Below are 19,626 nucleotides of genomic sequence, written 5' to 3'. Positions count from 1 at the left end.
AGGATGCTCTAAGGATTTTATAGGCAGTGGATTACCTCTGAAGGCTTTCCAGGCCAGTGTGTGGCATAAAAAGATTTAAACTGTCCTGCCTTTTCTCAATTCATAATTTACCACCTATAACATCATATAATTTGGTTTGTGGTGATTATTGCTTCATTTGTAAATTGTGTTTCTTGTCCAGATTTTAGACCACATTCGCAATTCCTTTCATCAGTGTTAGAGACAAGTCTAAAAGTAACTCAGTGGAGCCAGTACTGTGGTGTTTCAACTTAAGCCTCCTACTGTGGTGCTGGCATCCCATATGGATTCCGGTTCAAGTCCTGGTTGCTCCATTTCTGATCCAGCTCCCTGCTAATGTGCTTTGGAAAAATTCCAGCATCAATGTGGGAGACCTGGAAGAAGCTCCTGCCTTTGGACTGGCCCAGCTCTGGCCCACTGCAACCATTTGGGGAATGAAGCAGTGGATATAAGATCTCTGTTGGTGTCTCCTCTCTTTCTGAAAATCTGCCTTTCAGATCACAATAAAAGTAATTCAGCAAGTGTTTGGGATAAGTGATATATTTTTTCCGTCTTATTAAACGGAAAATAAACCTTTGTATTATAGCAATTTGCATTAAAACTTTACAATTGCATACCTTTAGTCTATACTTAAGAATTCATCCAACAGAAAGAATCAGATATTTTGACCTCTGATAGTATAGTGCAATTACTGCCATGAAACTTTCTTCTAAACACAACTGAAAACACGGGCTAAGGTATGAAAAACAACTTGCTGAAAGCATTACTGAACCAGAAAGATAGTAAGCACTTACATGGGATGCTGGTGTCACAAGCCTTGAAGGGTTTTTTTAAAGTGAGCCAGAATATATTAAATAAGAAATTATAAATATAAACAGCATATTTGAAAAAGAGCCAAACAAAGGTCCTGAAAATAAAAATAGCTAAAATTTAAGCCTGTATTTATGTTCTTACTGCTGCTATAATTTATAAGCACAAAGTCGCAGCTTAAAAAAAAACACACACTCATTTATTACCTGTCATCCTTACAGGTCAAGTGTAACATGAATCTTCCCAAGCTAAAATCTAGGTGTTGGCAAAGCTAGCGATCCTTTCTGTAACCTTTGAGAAAAGACCCATTTCCTTGCTCATCCAGGTTGTTGACAAAATTCTTGTCCTTTAGATTGTAGGACTCAGGCCCTCAATTTCTCCCTGCCTGTCTGTTGAGGGCTTTCTCGGTCCCTGTAGCTCACGTGCACCCCTGGGCTAGTAGCCATCTCCATTCCTGCGGCTGCAAAGCCAGCAATGGCAGGTTGAGTCCCTCCCATACTTCAAATTGCTCATCCTTCTACCTCGGGTCTCCGGTCTTTTTTTGTGCCTCTCTCTTGCCTTCAGAGTTCTTATGGTTAGGTTGTTCCCACCTGGATAATTCAAGCTAACATTTCTATATCAAGGTTCTTAACTCAACTCACAACTACACGATCCTTTTGGGCCACATAACACAACACAGATTCTGGAGATTGGGATGTGGACATGCTTAGCGGGTCCATTTTTCTGCCAACTCTAACAGCTAATAGTAAGTTGGCAGATTACATGCAGCCAAAGACAGAATTAGAAAACTGAAAGATAGGATAACATTATACAGAATGCTACAGGGAAAACTAAATGGAAAATGTGGAAGAAAGGCTGAGTGATGTATGTCACAGTGCTCCAACAGAATACATCTCAGCAAATTTCCAGAAGACAGAAATGGGGAGAAAGAAGAAGAGAAAATGAGTGCTGAAATAATGACTGAGAATGGATGTAAGACCCAAATCCTCAAGTTCAGGAAAGTATGTAAACTCCAAGTCAGGTAAAGAAACAGATAGATCAATAGAAATTAATATGCAGTCACATCACAGTGAAGCTATAAAACACCAGAACCAAAGAGGAATCCTTAAAAGCCAACAGGGAGAGAGAATAACTGAGTTATCTATAAAGAGACAGGATCAGACTGACAGCCATTCCCTCAACAGTGGCAATGAAATCCAACGAGAAAATGGAACAGTGTCTGCCAGGCACAAAGATGAAACAGCTGCACACTTGGAGTCATACGACAAACAAAATTATCTTTCAAGGAAAGCTCACAATACTTCTCAACAAAAAGCTCTAGGAAGGCCAATAAGCTTTCGGAAAAAAAAAAAAAAAGCTCAATTGTATTCTAAGAAAAGTGCACATTAAAACCTCCTCACATTTAGGAGAAAGGTTATAATCAAATGGAAATTTGATTATCCTTGCCAAGTATTGACAAGGATATGGAGAAGCCTGAGTTTTCAAAGCTATGGGAGGAAAATGTAACATAGTACTATCCCTTTGGCAAAGAGTTTGGCAGTTTCTTAACATGTTAAGTGGTCAATCACACGACCCAGTAATTACATTTCTCACTATCAACTCCAGAAAAATGCAGAGATGTGTCCAAGCAAAGCCTTACCTGCTCATGTTCTCAGCAGGATTTTTCAGAATAGCTTGGAAACCATCCAGCTGTCTGTCAGCGGGTCAATGAATAAAGAAGACGTGATGTATTCATATATTTGGAATACTACTTGGAAATAAGAGGTAATGAAGTTCTGATATATGCCAAAGCATGAATGAACTTCAAAATCACTGTGCTAAGGGGAAAAAAAAAATCCAGATATAAGTGACCACAGGTGATGCCTAGAAAAGGCATGTTGATAAAACAGATCGAAGAGCAGCGAGACTGGGCGTAGGAGCGGGCGCTGACTGCCAGAGGCGCAGGATTTCCTGAGGGACTCATGTAATGTCTAAAGCTAGGCTGCAGGATGGCTGCACAGGCTATAAATGCCCCAGAAGCCATTCAATTGTCTACTTAAAATGGGGAGGTAGGGAAGGCAGGCTGCATCTTCTAAAAGCAGTTTTTAAAAAAAGGAAGGAAAAAATGAGACATTTTTGGAAAAGGACAGAACATCATACCATGAGGAGGTCTTTCCAGGAGGAAACTCTCAAGGATACATACTAGAAAGCAGAACGATTCTGATGAAAGGTTTGAAAAGAATTAGGGCCTGACTTGGTGGCCCATAGCACGCTAATCCTCACCCTGTGGTATTGGTTCTAGTCCCCAATGTTCCACTTCAGATCCAACTCCCTGCTCATGGTCTGGGAAAGCAGGGGAGGATGGCCCAAAGCCCTGGGCTCTTGCACCTATGTGGGGGACCTGGAAGAAGCTCCTGGCTCTCAGCTTCAGGCCAGCTCAGCTTGGGGCATTACAGTTATTTGGGTCTCTGTCTCTACCTTTCTCTCTCCATAACTCTTTCAAGTGAAAAACATCTTTTAAAAAGAAAATAAAGGAATGAATCAACACACGGCTAAGTCCAGATAAGGAGTATAGTGTAAAATAACAATTACATCTCTGATTGTGGAGTGAGAACACACACACACACACACACACACACACACACACACACACACACGATAAAACTGAATACTACAATGGCAGGAGAGAATGACTAAAGCTAGAGCATTCCAAAGGTTTTTGATTGAGAACGATGTTAGTATACTAATTTTAGACTTATTTTGTGAGATGTTCAGATTTATAGGGTAATTTGCAATAAAAAACCAAAAACCACAAAAAGCAAACCAGAAACAGAGCATGGAACTTCCAAACGGGCAGCAATTGAAAAAATGGAATGGGAAAAGTCTGACTTTGCAGAAATTCAAAAAGAAGGAAATGAAAAGAAACGGGGGGGGCCAGTGCTGTGGCCTAGCAGCTAGTCCTCACTTGAATGTGCCAGGATCCCATATGGGTGTTGGTTCTAATTCCGGCAGCTCCACTTCCCATCCAGCTCCCTGCTTGTGGCCTGTGAAGGCGGCAGAGGATAGCCCAGAGCCTCGGGACTCTGCACCTGCTTGGGAGACCTGGAAGAAATTCTTGGATCCTGGCTTTGGATTGGCTCAGCTCCGGCCATTGTGGCTACTTGGGGAGTAAACCTGAGGGTAGAAAATTTGTTGCTCCTTCACTCTGTAAAATCTGACTTTTCAATTAAAATAAATAAATCTTAAAAAAAGAAAAGTGGGGCAGCTGTGACATGGACTGATGTCTATATGGGATGTTGACCCCCCAGGGAGAGTCTTGGCCTAACTGTGCCATGGAACCAACTCCAAGAAAGGTTGTTTTTTCTAATAAAGAGCGATCATATTTTAAACTTATTTGTGTGTGTGCTGACTCCATTCAGATGTTAAGGTTTTAGAATATTCCCAAAGATGTTTATTTTAAAGCTGAAAGATGAGCGTATCAAGCACACACTTTACCTGACTGAGGAACAAAACATTCTGGCAAAATGGCACAAAGGCTTTTGGGACTCATTCCTAAATTTTTTTGAAGCATAGTTCAATTCCAGATTTGGAAAATCATACAAAGTAAAGGAATAAGACCAGCAATCCTGAAAGGGGAAAATCCTATGACAGTTGCTGATGAGACATTCAAAGGAAGGTAGCAGCAGTCAAGGAGGTACATGTTGTCCAATGGTTCTTCAGGCTATTTAGACGTGCACATGACTCGTGTCACTCTCTTGTCTCCCTCCAGCACTAGATACAAAAAAAGATAGGCTGTGTGGAAGGATCGCTGTGCTGGAGAAACGAGAGGTGTCATGATCGCCAGCATCTTAAAGAGAGCCCGGAAGCTGCAAGCAAGGCTGGGTCACATTAAGCCTCTGCATTGGTCATGAGCTCCACAGACCCATGCTTCCCCAGACTCCTCAAGCTTGATGGGTTTTTTGTGTGTTTGTTTGTTTGTTTTTACATTAAAAAATTCAGGGCCCAGCACAATGGCTCAACTGGCTAATCCTCCACTTCCAGCATTGGCATCCCATATGGGTGCTTGGTTTGTGGGAGACCAGGAAGAAGCTCCTGACTTTGGCTTCAGATCGGCTCAGCTCTGGCCGCTGCAACCGTGCGGGGAGTGAACCAGCAGATGGAAAATCTTTGTCTCTTCTTCTCTTTGTAAAACCTTCTTTTCCAATAAATTATATATATATATACATATATTTATTTATTTACTTATTTTAAAAGTCCACTTCTGATGGATTCTTTTAGTTCTCCTTTATCTCTCACTTGAATTACATTTTGTCCCACCTGCCTTGTTATCCACATCTCTATTCACCTTGAGGTCACTACCCAGGTCTACCTGGTTTCCACATCTTTTTTAGCAACCACTCCCCATTGTCACTCTGACTGCCTTCAGGACTGCCCCATACTCCTTGGTACCAGGCCCCCAAACCTTCATAAGTCAGGCCCTGCACTTGCCACTTGCCCTTCTCTGTAGGCCCCACCCTCTGCACTAGTAGTTCTGGGCTTCGTCCCCCAGCACATCCCTCTATTATCCGTTTGTGTGAGTGCTTCTGTCTGTGTCTTGGTCCTTTCTTCTCATTTTGGGCTCGTTCTTACAATCTGTCCCTTGGTGCTGCTGTCATTTCCTCTCCACCTCACCTCTGACCTATGGACCCAGCACAAGCTGTAAGGCACAACGTGAATGTGGCCTCTCTTGGGAGCTCTCTGTGACTTCCCAAGGTGCAATTTCACTGCTCCTTTGCCTGTGCTCTCATGCCAGTGTCAATATAACCCAATTTCAGTGCTGGCCGCATTGTGTTACATAAGTATTTTCCATTCATCCATTTTCCCTAAGAGATGATGTGCTTCCAAGGACAGGAACTGTGTCTTATTCATCTTTGTATCCCCAAGTTGGTCAGACACTAAGAACTCAATAAATATTTGTTTGTTGAATGGAGGCCAGCTGGCTAGGATTTTATTAAACCTCAAATAAAAAGGAAAAAAATTCTCTAATATTTAAAGGACATGAAAATTTAATTTTTTGCTCTCTCTTATGGTAAAAGTTTAGTATATGATTTTAATATTTTTCTATTTCCTAGCACTATTCTACCTACAAAGGATACACACACACACACACACACACACACACACACACTCTTGGATGTTTGACTTGTTAATTTCATTTTGTGGTTTTCATAGAAAACACATACACATACATGTAATTCCAGAACAAATAAAAAATACATTCTCATTAATACATTGCTTTTATAAATGTAAATTTTCAAAGGTTAAGGAGAAGAAAACCACAGTAAATTTGCATTCATCCTAAGTAAATGCAAATTCATTTGCAAATGCCTGTCCTACTTACAAACAGGAAAGGGATCCTCAGGCACTCTCTTGGTCCTATTCATCTCCAGCTCCTCCTGGAGCCGTGTGTGACATCTGTGACTGCGTGTGCTACGAGGACACACCACTCCACCATGATCGTCTTGCTGCCTGCCAGCTCTGACCAAGTTCATTGGGGCTCCAGGGAGAGACTGATGGAGACATTGCTGCCGCCAGATGTCACCTAAGAAATCACTTTCATGGTGAGTGATTTTATTCTTTCATGAGGTGATATAAGAACAGGCTTTAGAACATACAGGTTAGGCAGAAGACCTGAAATGTTGACCCATTTTTGTACAAGAGCTGGACAAGCTCACACACCCTCTCCCTACCATGCATTTTACTAGGCACTGGACATTACGCCCTGGGTAGTCCAGGGCTGTACCACTTATGTGATTTTATGTCTGTGGAGATGTGAGAAGCAGAAATCTAGTCAGCTGGCTGCAATGGATAATAGCAAATACCTCTGTACACCTCCAACCCCCAAGGGCTTTCAGGAAAACAGTTTCCATAAACGCTTTGAGATGGAGAATAGGAGCTTTGGACCCTCCTGGAAGAGAGTTTCTCTTTGGAGGAACCACGGGCAGAGACTGACATTGCCCTTGCTACTCAGTGGTGTTGGGAGGTCACGTCGTAATAAAAATGCAAAGCAAGTGAAAAAAACAGCACTGTCTATAAAATAAACAATTAGCTATCTAATGAGATGTTAGCACACTATCTTTTCCAAATCAACCCAGATCCCTGTACACCTTTGCACATGAAATATCAATGAGCATATCTTTAAAAAACAAAATTTAAAACCCAAAAGCGCTAGCTAATACTGAAAAGGAACACATTTAAATCTGTCCTGCATAGGAATGAATACAAAAGTTGTAATAAGGCATTTGATAAATTTCAGAGGCTAGAAAAATATGCATAACCACTAATGAGAAAAAGAGGCAAAATAAATAACGGTTTTTGACACCGAGATAGTTGAATTTGCAGTCTTTGGTACCTTGTAAATCTAGATAATAAAATATGAATAAAGTATACATTTTTATGGTTACTGTCACCAAGATAGCTAACCTCATGGGAGAGGGTTTACTGATTTTAAAGCATTTGTTCCACTTAATGTTTCCCTCCCTGCTCCTTCAGAGATTCGGTATTCTTCAGCAGGGACCGAGGAGGAAATGGAGTCCCCTCCCCTCCCCGATCTCTCTGCTCTCTCACATTTAGGGATGCTGTCTTAGGAGTGCCTAGCCCGATAACCAGGGTACACAAAGTTGTCCACCACAGCCTGATCATAGAAACAGGAATGCGAAGTGCATGGAGAGTCAGATAAATGAGTGATTTCTTTGGCTGGGAACATCCACTGGGACCAAGCCTGGGTGTCTTAGATGGTCCCTCTCTAATGCATTCAGCTATTTATCTCTGAATAAACACCGTTCAGATCTCTCACTGGACTCCCATCCATTCTTCTCACCCACTCAAGACACAACCCTTGGTCTTTTCCAACTCAACACTTCCCAAACAAGACTCTAATCTCCTTTCAATCACACTCCTCAGTTACCCCAAGGTACTTGGGCCAGAAATATGAGGGGCATCTTTGATTGCTTCTTTTATTTCACACAAAACTAGAAAGCCCACAATGTGCTGACCTGGGAAGGGTCAAATGGGAAGAAGTCCAAGTGGGTAGATTTTAGCTGGGAAGCTGTGTCTGCTGTTACCTACTGCCTCCTAGTGGTGACCAGGGTACAGCAAGGGGATGGGAGGTGGGCTTAGCAGCATGGGTGGGGGTACAATTCCAGTCAGTAGAGATTTCTGAGCCCACAGAAAAGCAAAATTGAAACTAGGACAAAGCTCACCCAAAGAGCAAGAAAATCACCAAACATGGAGCTGCAGAACAGAGCCTCTTGCCTGAGCAGGAGACTAAGGGAGAGGAGACCAGGCACGGGTGGGGAAGTCAAAAGTGAAGATAGATTGGAGGAAGAGGGTCAGAATCTAAAAGGCCAGCCTGTGTCTCGGGCGGAAATAATCTTCCATTTCAGGCAGAGGTCCTGGGTTTTCTACTTGACTCCACTCAGTGTGGTGAAAGACTGCAAATCCTGGAGCTCAAATTTTGGGAGAACCCAGCTTACGTCATCCTTCAGCATGCTTGTCAGTGTTTGAAGAGACACTGGCCAAGACACACAAGGCTCCTGGTGCCCTCTCTACCCGTAAGTTAGTGCAACAAGAGGGTGAAAACCACAAATAGTCCTCAGCCATTGTGAGTAAGTATTCACACTGAGACTTGTCCCGCAGCTTTACCACCTGCCTCTGCCCCTGACGCTTTGTTAGCACCCCAATTGGATCTACCCACAGGGACTCTCAGCAGGTGTGCGAGTCACCACTGGTGTCTTAGATGAGGTTATAAATATGGGCCTTGTGCTGACGGCAGAGATGAGCTCCTTGGGTGCGGTGGAGAAGAGGCAGGGGGAGTCAAGGGTTCAGTGTGGAGGCTCTTCAGGTTGAGCTGCCCCCAAAGCCAACCACATAAGTATCACTGAGAAATCATATAAGCAATTGCTCGCCCAGAAGAAAAGTCCAGACACAATGTACTTGGCACACAGATGTCTTCAAGGCCATTGGAATGGATGAGCTCCACTGACGGCATAGGATGGAAACGGCTCTTTTACAGCAGCTAGAATAGGAGGGGTCTGTTAACTATGCTTTGCAGTGTATTTTGTTCCTCTGCCACCAGAGACCCGTTTAATAAGAGGATCTCTGGCTTCTGTTGTGGGTTTCATCTGTTGATGAACATTCCAGTTTCGCTGGACTGTATGGGCACCACAGAGCACTGTGTTTGAGTTCAACTGCCCTGACGCATTATATGAGACGTAGAACCTCCCCTTTGAAGAGTGGGGTGGCATCGGCCATCATCAAGGTCCACAGAGTGAGAGGTCCACCCACACTGCCCCAACAAATTTACTGAGTGAGCTACCAAAACACAAAAGCGACTTTGTTATTTTCCCACCCTGTGTTGACTCCAGCTCATTCAAGTGTTTACAGGCTGCCGTCCATTATTCTGTGCAAATAAATATGTAAACCTAGATGAAACAGGAAATTTTCTTTAGGGAAAACAATTTACAAAGAAATTCACTGTAATGATGACAGAAGAACCAGAAAGATATCAAAGAAGTAGCATCAAAAAGCACCTGGCCTGGACAGTTTCACAGGAAAGTTCTGCCAAATCTTCAAGCAACCTTTTCTTGCTGCACTAAGTACTTCAGAACTCATGAAAACTTGCCAATTTTTTTTTTACAAAGCAAATATAACACTAATTAATCATTAAACCTGACAAAGGTACCGGCAAAAGAATTGAAAACTGATTTCATTTACAGCTATCAATGCAAAATTCCCCCAGTGAGCTATTAATAGTGCCTATCACCACGCTGGGAAAAACGACACATCAGGACCAGGTGGTATTAGTTTCCACAGCACATAGGTAACAGGTATTAGATATTCACTAATAGAGCTCATCAACTTTTTAGATATTTTGGGGGAAAAATCATATCATTAGCTCAATAGATATTGAATAAGTAATCTGGTAAAATTAAACACCTGTTTCTGATTTTTAAAAATTAAACAAAGACCAATCTGCAAGAGAATCTTGGAAATGCCTAGGTGAGGGCACCAGTGTTGCTCAATCATAAAGTCTGCTACTGAATTTCTGAATTGTAAAAAATCTACTACAGAGTAAAAAGCACAGAAAAGGACCCAAGGACACTTGTTCAAGGGAGCATTTCACATCTCTGGTGATGGGCTGCCTGCTCTGCTGCTTGGGCAAAGCTAAAGTTTCATCCATACTTTTACCAAAGGCTTATAGAGTCAAACACCAATGAAGAAATTGTGCTTTCCTGAAGAAACTGTGACTGACTCCTTTGTAAGCTGGTGTGGAAAAGGGGTTCCCTACTGTGAATAAAATCCAGATGGAATGGCAACAACAAAGGAGTTCATAAATCTGACTACATAAAGATAGAACAAAACAATTCTTCTGCCTGGTCAATAATGGAAATCATAAGTAAAGTTAAAAACAATGATAAACTGAGAAAAAAAGTATTTACACTGTGTATTACAAATAAAGTATTGGTATTGTTTAAAAACCAAACAAAAAGAATATGAATTCCAGTGAAAAAAATAAATAAACTATAAATAGATAACAGATAAACAAACTGCTCTTAGGTTTATTAAAACGTGCTTGATTTCCATCAAAATGACAGAAAATAAATTAAAACTATGTGGGGATACCATTTCTCACTGTCATGCTGGTGAAAATTCAACTGTTCCACCAGAACTCTGTGGATGACAGTCTGAAGAAACAGGTGCTCACATATATCACAAAGCAGAGTGAAAACAACTCTATGCAGGGAATTTGGCAATCATTACTAAATCTTGATCCAGCAAGCCCAGTCATAGCGATCTATCTTGGAAACGCATCGCCAACAAAATATGTGAAATCACAGGCACAGTGTTTTCATTGAGGAGTTATCTGAGTCACACCTATTGGAAACAACTCAGTATACAAACAGAAATGTTACTTATCCATAGGAAAATGGCTGAATAAATTATGGCACATGGGAGAATTGTAATTTTTGAGCCATATTCAATTTTATATATTCAAAATAATAAAGAGGAAGGAAGAATAAAATGCAATACAAATAGAAACAAGTGAGTGCAACCATTAATTTATTACAACATCACACAGAAAAGAAACAACTCACTCATGCAAACGAACAGATCAGGCTGCTTCCTGCCACAGGAGAACCCTCTATCAGAATGTCTGCCCTGCGGCCCAGGCTTATGGGTCTGCATCACCCACATAGGGTGGACAGGGATTTAGGCATGGCCCAGTCCTGGCCTTGGTGGCAGTTTGGGAAATGAAGATCTCTTTCACTTTCTTTCCTTTTCTCTGCTTTTCAAAATTCATTTTTTTTTAAAGAAAAGGACTGCAAAGAGATCTTGACATTTAATTAGATTTGTTGTTTGTAACAGTACTGATGACAAGTGAGCACCTACACTGAAGCTATTGAGAACCAGATTTCTTATCGTAGGAAAGAGGAGCTATCGATAAAGAATGGAAGAAGACAAATAAGAGAGAAGACAAAGAAGAAGTCCATTGGGAATTGGGGTTGTCTGTATTATCTCTTTATGTTTTTCAAAATACATACTTCCTAGCTCTGAGAGACTCACAGTATATACACACACAGAGAGAAATAGATACATATAGATATAGCTGTAGATACACAAGTATAGGAAGAGAAAAAGCAAATGAAACCAAATGTTAAGAACTTATGAGTCCATGAGAAGTGTACAATTCACTGTACTTGCAACTTTCCTAAGGATTTTTTTTTAACAGTTCACAATAAAAAGGTAAGAGAATAATAGTTTGTCTCTATCATTTCCTACAATCCCATTTACATTTTGGTTGTACTTCTCTGAACTCTCTCTAGGTCTGTTTCCTCTTTCTGGAGAGCCAGTGATATAAACTTTCCATGTAACCAAGTAAAGGAAGATCATCACTCTGAGTTGGGGTAAAGACGGTCTCAGTAATGTTTGTTACACACCCTTTGATAAGCACCTGCAGAAGCCCACAGGGTCCGAATCTTGAGGAACCAGATGTCATGACCCTTTGGGATCTTATGAATATAGACTCAAGCTTCAGAGATCTGATACACAAACATTTTCAATTACAGACCCATATGTTTATTAAAGCATTTAAAGATTTATTTATTTATTTTATTTGAAAGGCAGATTGTCACACAGAGAGAGAAACAAACAGAAACAGTGGTCCTCTGCCTGCTGGTTCAATCCCCAAAAAGCCACAGTGACCAGAACTTAGCCACTCTTGAAGCTGGAAACCAGGAGCCTCTTCCTGGTCTCCCACATGGATGCAGGGTCCCAAGGCTTTGAGGCCAGCCTCTGCTGCTTTCCCAGACCACAAGTAGGGAGCTGGATGGAAAGTGGAACAGCTGGGAGTTGAACTGGCAGCTTTGTGGAATGCCAACACCAGAGGTAGAGGCTCATCCTGCACCATGACCATGCTGGTCCCTGTGATCTTTCTACAGATTACCTCCTTTGGCCGGATTGTTCACAATCTGAAAAAAGTAAGTAGTGGGCATTTGGCTATTCCCTTTCCAGCTTCTTACTAATGTGTTCCTTGGGAGACAGCACATATGGCCCAGGCACTGGAGGCCCAGCACAACCAGTGGGAGATGTGACTTGAGTGCTGGACTCCTGGCCCAGTCCTAGCTGTTGTGCGGCATTTGAGGAACAAACTGTGCATGGGAGCTTTCTGTCCACATCTCTCTCTCTCTGTTTCTTGTTTTTTTAAAGTAAAATAAAAAATAAATAGTGAGAGATAATGCAGAAATCTCAAAAGGGATGTTTTGGAAAGAATTTCAGTGCATTTTCTAACGCACCAGGCACTGCTGTAGCACTGGAGATGCAACAGAGGAGCTAGGAAAATGTTTCGGATGCAATAAAGCTTAAGTTTCAGTGGTGGTTGACAGACAATAGCAAATATTCAAAATACAGAGTATGTAGGTTGGTGACTCAAATGATAGAAAAAGGAGACCAGGAGGACAAGGCATAAGGGGTAACTGTTAGAGAGTAGATGGTAATTTTTAAAACAAGATAGCTAGGAATGACATTGTTGAAAAGGTGACATTTATGCAAAGAACAGAAGAGGTGAGAGGGTGAGCCACAATGATAACGTAGGAGGAAGATGTTGCAGGAAGTGCAAATATCCTGTGGCTTATCTGAGTGACAGGAAGCTAAGAGAGCTGGAGGTGGGTGGGGTCCAAGAACTGAGAGGGCAGGTTGCAGAACTGGACCCAGTAGGTCATCTTCAACCGACTCAGAGTGAGACAGGATATGGGAGAGTTCTGAGCAGAGCAGTGATGTGCTTGGACTCATAAAGTGTCATCAAAAACAAAGCTACTTTACAACATAGAAACTGATTCTTGGACTGATCCCTAAGGAATCTTCTCCATTCCACTATTTCTTTTCTACATCTGGCTAACTTTTGAGAACTTCTGCCAATGATAGCTGGAGCAACTATTGGACCATCTCTCTACCGGGCTGGCTTGTATCTTTAGTAGGTTTCCCCCTGATTCCTGAAACTCAAAAAAAGTCTATTGGAGTGAGCATTTAGTCTAGCAATCAGCATCCCACATCTGAGTACCTGGCTTCCTGGCTTTAATTTCAAACTCTGATTCCGGGGTCCCTGCTGCCTGCTAATGTGGCCCCTAAGGAGCAGCAGAGACAGTTCAGGTCATCAGATTCCTGCCATCCACATGCAGGCCTGAATTGAGTTCCTAGCTCCTGTTCTTGCAGGCATTTGCAGAGTGAACCAGCAAACAGAAGCATTCTCCCTACCCACTCTCTCTTTTTTTGCCTCTCAAATAATTTTTAAAAAATATCTTGCTATGTTTTCCTATTCCTTTCCTTACAATTTCCTCTCATCCTATTCTTCAACCATAGGTCCAATCATAGATTCTGAAGTGCCCACTTTTTAGGACATGGCTACGCTACCAGACTGGCCTGATGCCAGCCCTTCCAATTAGAACTCGCCTCACTGGGCGTTTCCACATACCCATAAAACATTCCCCAGACCCATGATGGAGGAGGCAGATTTGAGTCATTAGTCTCTTGCTTCCTTGCTGGCCAACAATGAAATCTTTCTCTAAAGACAGGAAATACAGAATGTGATTGTGAGCCCTGGGCAGCAAACCCACCTTGTTCTGAAACAGAGCCTAAGAGCTGCCCAGGGTCTGTCATAGGGTCAAAAAGGAGCACCAGCCACACATATGCCTTGGTTATTTGTGTATGTATTTGAGAGGAAGAGAGAGAAAGACTACCCATCTATTGACTCGTTTTCCAAATTCTCATAATGGACAGGGCTGGTCCAGGGCCAGAGCCAGGAGGTTAAGAATGTAATCCAGTCCTCTCAGGTGGGTGGGAGGGACCCGATTACTGGAGCCAGTACTGCTGCCTTCCAGCGATTGCTTTTGCAGGAAGCTGGAGTCAGTTTAATACTGAAGCCAGTATTAAACCCAGATATTTCAAACATGGGTACAGACATTTTACCTGCTGGGCCACAGGTCCACTCTCCTATTCACAGGTCCTTTTGGATACGAAGAAATAAGAATCAATGTGAAGATAAACAGATTGTGTCTCATGCAAGGCTGAGTGGGTATTTGGGGAATGGAAAGAATGCAGTTGGCAACCAACTGGGACCCCTGAGACACCTGGCAGGAGCAGATACCCAGAAGGTGGGAACTGTCCAGGTCTGACTGCGAAGAGTTATTAAATTCCAACAACAGGGCAGAGACTAGGCGAGGTGTCCTCTCCCAACAACATCCAGTGAGGACAGCTCAGGATCTATCACCACTTACTATACCACACTCCCAGATTTAAACCATGCACTCTTTCAACCACAGGGTACAAGACACAATGCCCCACCCCAAAGGCACATCTCAGCTGGGACTTCCTGAGTCCTCCCTGTGGAGCTGGATGGTCATGCCTTTGGGTATGGATCTCTGAAGATGAGAAAGTGGCAGGTATATAAATCCAAGGGGCACGGGATTGGGAAGTATGTTACATCTTCTCCACGACCAAAGCAGGCACAGGGGCTCAATCTCTGTGTCTCATGCTCACTTCACCATGTCCAGCATGGGCAGTTCATGACGCAAGGGTGCAGGTGATTGAGTAAGGGTAGAGTAACCCTGTAAGAGGAGCCAGGGTTGGAATGCAATGTTCCTCTGAAGAGCATCTAATTTTTAACAGGTCTGGGAAGGAGATGAGGAGCTGGGAGACTACAATCCTGTTGATGGAGAGCATCAATACCAACACTAACTGGTTTTATGCCACAACAGAGGAGAAATAAGCAATGCATAAATTACAGCTCTAATGTTGTCATAAACACCCAGAACATCAGATTTAGTGAGAGGAGGGCAGACCAAGCTATGACAAAGTTGTAATTGGGAGGCAGGAGGCGACATTATTTTTCACAGTTAAGTAAAAATGGGGGAAAGGAGAGAGGTTAAGAAAGAAAATGAAATACACAGTTGTTGCCAGGCTGAGTTACAAATGACCCCCTCAAATGATAAAATGCCAAGAACTTACGTGATATCAGCATTAGGGTGAAGCCCAAAGACTTCAGGGTTATCTAGGGTGGGCAGTGACTGGATGTAATCAAAATACTGGTCCAGGGTTTTGCATACGGGGATTTTATATCCGGTATAAAAACAGAATGATGGTTCAAACATCTTCTCACTGAACCAGACCTGGAAGCAAGGTAAAATAAAGGAAATAAAATTGTGAGTACCTCAATGAAAACAGCCACCATAAATGAGGACAGGCTATTACTTTATTTCCATGTTAATTTTTTTAAATATTGGTTTTGAAAGCACCTTTACAAAACCACTGATAGACTAATTAACACCTATATGAAGAAAAGAGAGAAGCTGTAACATAAAAATGATTAAGGTCTCATCTTTAACACTGGTGAAGAGGTCTGGTAAAAGTGATTGAGAGCCCTTGGCTCCACTCCTGAGGAGCAGTGGAAGGCCAACCAGGAGCACAAGGCAGCACCCACACGTGTTTCCGTCGCCCCCACAAGGGCTAGTGCTAAGGGGCCATATTCTGCTTGGTCTCACTTGCCACAGCCCTGAGCACTAGCGCAGGGCTAGGAACATGTCTCCTTACAAATGTCTTCCCTTCCACCCTTAGCCAAAGAACTTCCTTTGTTAATTAAGTTATGTCCCTGTCCAAGAGGAGGAAATGGATCCAACTGTCTGGTTGTTCACCTTAAGACATCCTTTTCTTATTCTATACACATTGAATATCTGCAACAAAACAGCAAAGGGACACATGTATGATTGCTTGGTGTGAATAGACTTAGTCTGAAGGAGGAAAAAAAATGATGCTGAATGCTCAGGACCCCACTTGAGGCAGCAACCTCAGCATCTGGTGAAGGACGGAACTAATGATTGGACAGGAGAATCAGCAACAACAGGCCTGCTGCCTGAGAGAGGTGGGGACTGTGCCTTTCTCCAATCAGTCACACTTTTCTCTGGTCTCTCTCCTCCTTTCAGACCCTCCTTCAGGCTCTCTTAAGGTGCAGTGATTGCTCTGAAAAACCTTTTGTACCAGTTCTGTCTGTTGCTTTATTTACTTTAGTTCTGATCTATTCAACTCCAGTGCATGAGGAACTGAGTTTAAAACCGGAACAGACTGCAAAGAGCAGAGACACAAGGTCCTTTCCTTCAAGGAGCTGGTGACCCAGTAGAGGGATAAGTCAATTACCTATCAACCACAAAATAAAGTGCACTCAGGTAACAAGCCATTAGAAAACAAAAACAAGCAGAGCACCAAAGAGACTTCAGGCAGGAAGAAAGAATAGCCAGGGCAAGGTTGCACAAGGTTTCATCAAGCAGGTGATTTCTGGAGCTGAGTCCTGAAGAGGAAGATACCCACAAGAACTTGAGATTGGGAAGGACATACAACTGAAGGTACAGAAAAATGGCTGCAAAATTGTGAGACAGACTGGGAGAAACAATGATATCTAGGATAAATAACACAGGAAGAGATAGGAGAGGTGAGCTGAGGTCATCTTAGGACTGTGGATGTCTGAGCGAGAACTGGTACTTAATTGAAGAAACTGGGAGCAGTTGAAAGTTATTAAAGAGAACAGTGCTACGAACATAGTCATTACTTAGAGAGATTACTTAGATTAGATTTTTAGTGACGTGGATGACTTAAATTGCAGGAAGACACCCTAGGGAGACAAAGGGCCTTGGATCTGCAGCACAAAGATGACCACATTCGATTCTATGTTGCTATAAAAGCGAAATTAAGCTTCTTCCTATTTTCCCATTACTTTTCTTATACACAGGTACCTGAATTCTCACATGTACCCACAGAGTAATTGGTGAGTTTCATTAGGTTTGAGGGTTATTTGGGGATATAATCACATACAGTATAAAAAGTCTACCTGGAATTCCATGGGGAGACTCTAACAGGCGCCTTCAAAAGTGAGCAGTCATCCTCCGAAATCACTGCACGAGGATCTCTAACTCTGAGTTTTAGGGGAGAAGACCCTCCATATGAGGCAGAGAAAACAAACTGAGGTCCAAAGAACAACCCCAAGTTGAAAATCGTGGAGACAGAGGATCCAATTTACAGGCACTGATTTAGAAGCGAACTGCTTCATATGAGGATGCCTTTGGGTCACACAATTGGGGTAAAATAACAGCAGGATGGGCCATGCAGTAGGAAGGAAAGTGAAAATGAAGTCAAGAATAGGGTGAGATGGGGAAGGGAGGATGTGGACTGTAACCTGCCCTGGCAGGTTTCTGCTGCAGGGCTGAGGTGGCAACCACCTGACCTCCACACAAGACCAAGCTCCCCTGTCAGGTTACTGAGGGGCCATCTGAGCTGGGCAGAGGAGTGTGCAGGGAAGGAGCAGGTGAGACAGGAGGTTGGCAGGTGGGGAGACAGAAGCAGAGATCATGGGGTCAGTCCATTCGTGGTCAGAAAAGTAGAACTCCAGGAGGTCCTAAGAAAGGGGGTGGAATGAGCCTGGGGAAACCACCCTGGAAGAAAAGGATAAGACAGAGTTCTGAGGAGCTACAAGTACATGGTGTCCAGAGATACACAACCCTGGGTGGGGAAGCAGCTGCTGTCACTCAGGAGCAGCCAAGGAACTGGAGCTGGAAGAGGAGCCCTGGGTTCTAGACTAGGAAGCAGCAAGACACAGATGCTGCCCCAAATGTGCCTCTCCTAGGTTGGCCGAAGACCAGCAGATGGAGACTCTTGGGCTTCTGGGATGGGGTCAAATTCAGAGGATTAGACCTCTAACACTCCAGATGTCAATTCAAAGGTCAGAGGACAGATTCCCAAGAAGAAGAGGAGGAAAGGCAGAAAGAAAAAGTATCAGAGAAGGCATCAGCCAGAGTTCTTGCAGGTGGCGCTGGCTGAGCACTGAGCTGAGGAAATGGAGCTACTTTCTCTCCTACCCTGTGCTCCCAGCTCAGCCATTGACCTAAAGGTGAATTAACACAGCAGCTTTCCATGCACCCAGAACAGGGGTCGTAGATCCCCTCGACTTGGCCAGCCACCTGCAGCATCCCCACTACCGCTGAGTAAGAAAATTTCCATAAAGCAACCGAGGTTAGTTACTTAGGACTCTTCATGAACTGAGCTTTCTAAAAAGTGCACTTAAAAAACCCATATAATGTGTTGTTAAAAAAGAGACACAGAAAGAAGTCTAATTGTAAGAGCTTGCTGTGGTGTCAGTAAAAACCCCAATCCAATCTACTCTGTCTTCAATGATTATAACCCTGGGCACAGAAAATTCTCATCTGCTGAGATTCAATGATGCTTAACAGCATCAGCACACACTGACTATACTCAGGGTGACTGAGAGGTGGGGTATAGAGACTCAGAAGTTGCAGATTTCATTTTAGAGGACTTGTAGTGTAGTGGGGGAAGGCAGAGGACATGTATTATGGGATCACACATTCCTCTCTGACTCTCCAAGATAACTGTTTTACCATAGTCTTTCTTCCAAAGTCTCAGACTGCCTCTCCTCTCTCTGAGCCCATGACCTTGCTTCTTATTTCACTCTGAACTAGATGCAGTCAGAGGAAAATGGCTTTCTCCTCCTCCTATCAAACCCAGCTGCCTCTCTACCCTTGCCGAGGTTGGCCTCCACCATAAGGAGTGGGCTTCCTGTCTCCAGTCAGGGGCAAGGAAAGGAATAGCAGGATGCTGTGTAAAGTGTCCAGCATCTATATCATAAATCTAGATCAGTATTGGCTGTAAAGATGATCATAAGCAGTAATAGGGGTGGGGAATAAAACCAGGGTGGAACCAAAATATCCCCTAATTGGGCATGAAGGATGAAAGTCAGACAAACCTGGAATGAAAACCCTGGAGGAAGTTTGAGACATTGCAGTGTATCAAACTAGGCTTCCACCCGTGATGTCAGAATTTCACATGGGAGTTGATTTGAGTCCTGGATGCTCCACTTTCAATCCAGTTCTTCTGCTGATGACCTGGGAAAGTGGTGGAGGAGGTCCAGGTGCTTGGCTCCTACTTACCCATGTGGGAGATTCAGATGAGGCTCCTGGTTTCAGAGTAGCTCAGCCCTCGCCATTGCGGCCACTTGGGGAGTGAAACAAGGGATGGGGAAACTCCCTCACTTTCTGCAACTCTTTCAACTAATTTTTTTTTTTTAAGATTTATTTTATTGCAAAGTCAGATACACAGAGAGGAGGAGAGACAGAGGAAGATCTTCTGTCCAATGTTTCACTGCGGAAGTGACCACAATGGCTGGTGCTGCGCTGATCTGAAGCCAGGAGCCAGGAACTTCCTCCAGGTCTCCCACACGGGTGCAAG

The 19,626-nt window shown here is 43.1% G+C and overlaps 1 protein-coding gene across 2 annotated transcripts in view; it reads right to left on the bottom strand.

Moving 5' to 3' along the window:
• DNAH8 (dynein axonemal heavy chain 8) overlaps window positions 1-19,626 on the bottom strand; it is a 288,139-nt gene that overhangs the window by 24,827 nt on the left and 243,686 nt on the right. For both annotated transcript variants that reach the window (XM_040982961.1, XM_040982963.1), the window contains exon 84: window positions 15,349-15,509. In XM_040982961.1, coding sequence (XP_040838895.1) covers window positions 15,349-15,509 — 161 coding nt within the window. The remainder of the gene's footprint in view (window positions 1-15,348; window positions 15,510-19,626) is intronic.

Source organism: Ochotona curzoniae, unplaced genomic scaffold (genome assembly GCF_017591425.1).
Source record: "Ochotona curzoniae isolate NIBS_2020 unplaced genomic scaffold, NIBS_Ocur_1.0 contig_3819, whole genome shotgun sequence".
Taxonomy (NCBI): Eukaryota; Metazoa; Chordata; class Mammalia; order Lagomorpha; family Ochotonidae; genus Ochotona; species Ochotona curzoniae.
The sequence above is the reverse complement of the archived record's forward strand: the minus strand, read 5'-3'. Positions and strand labels throughout refer to the sequence as shown.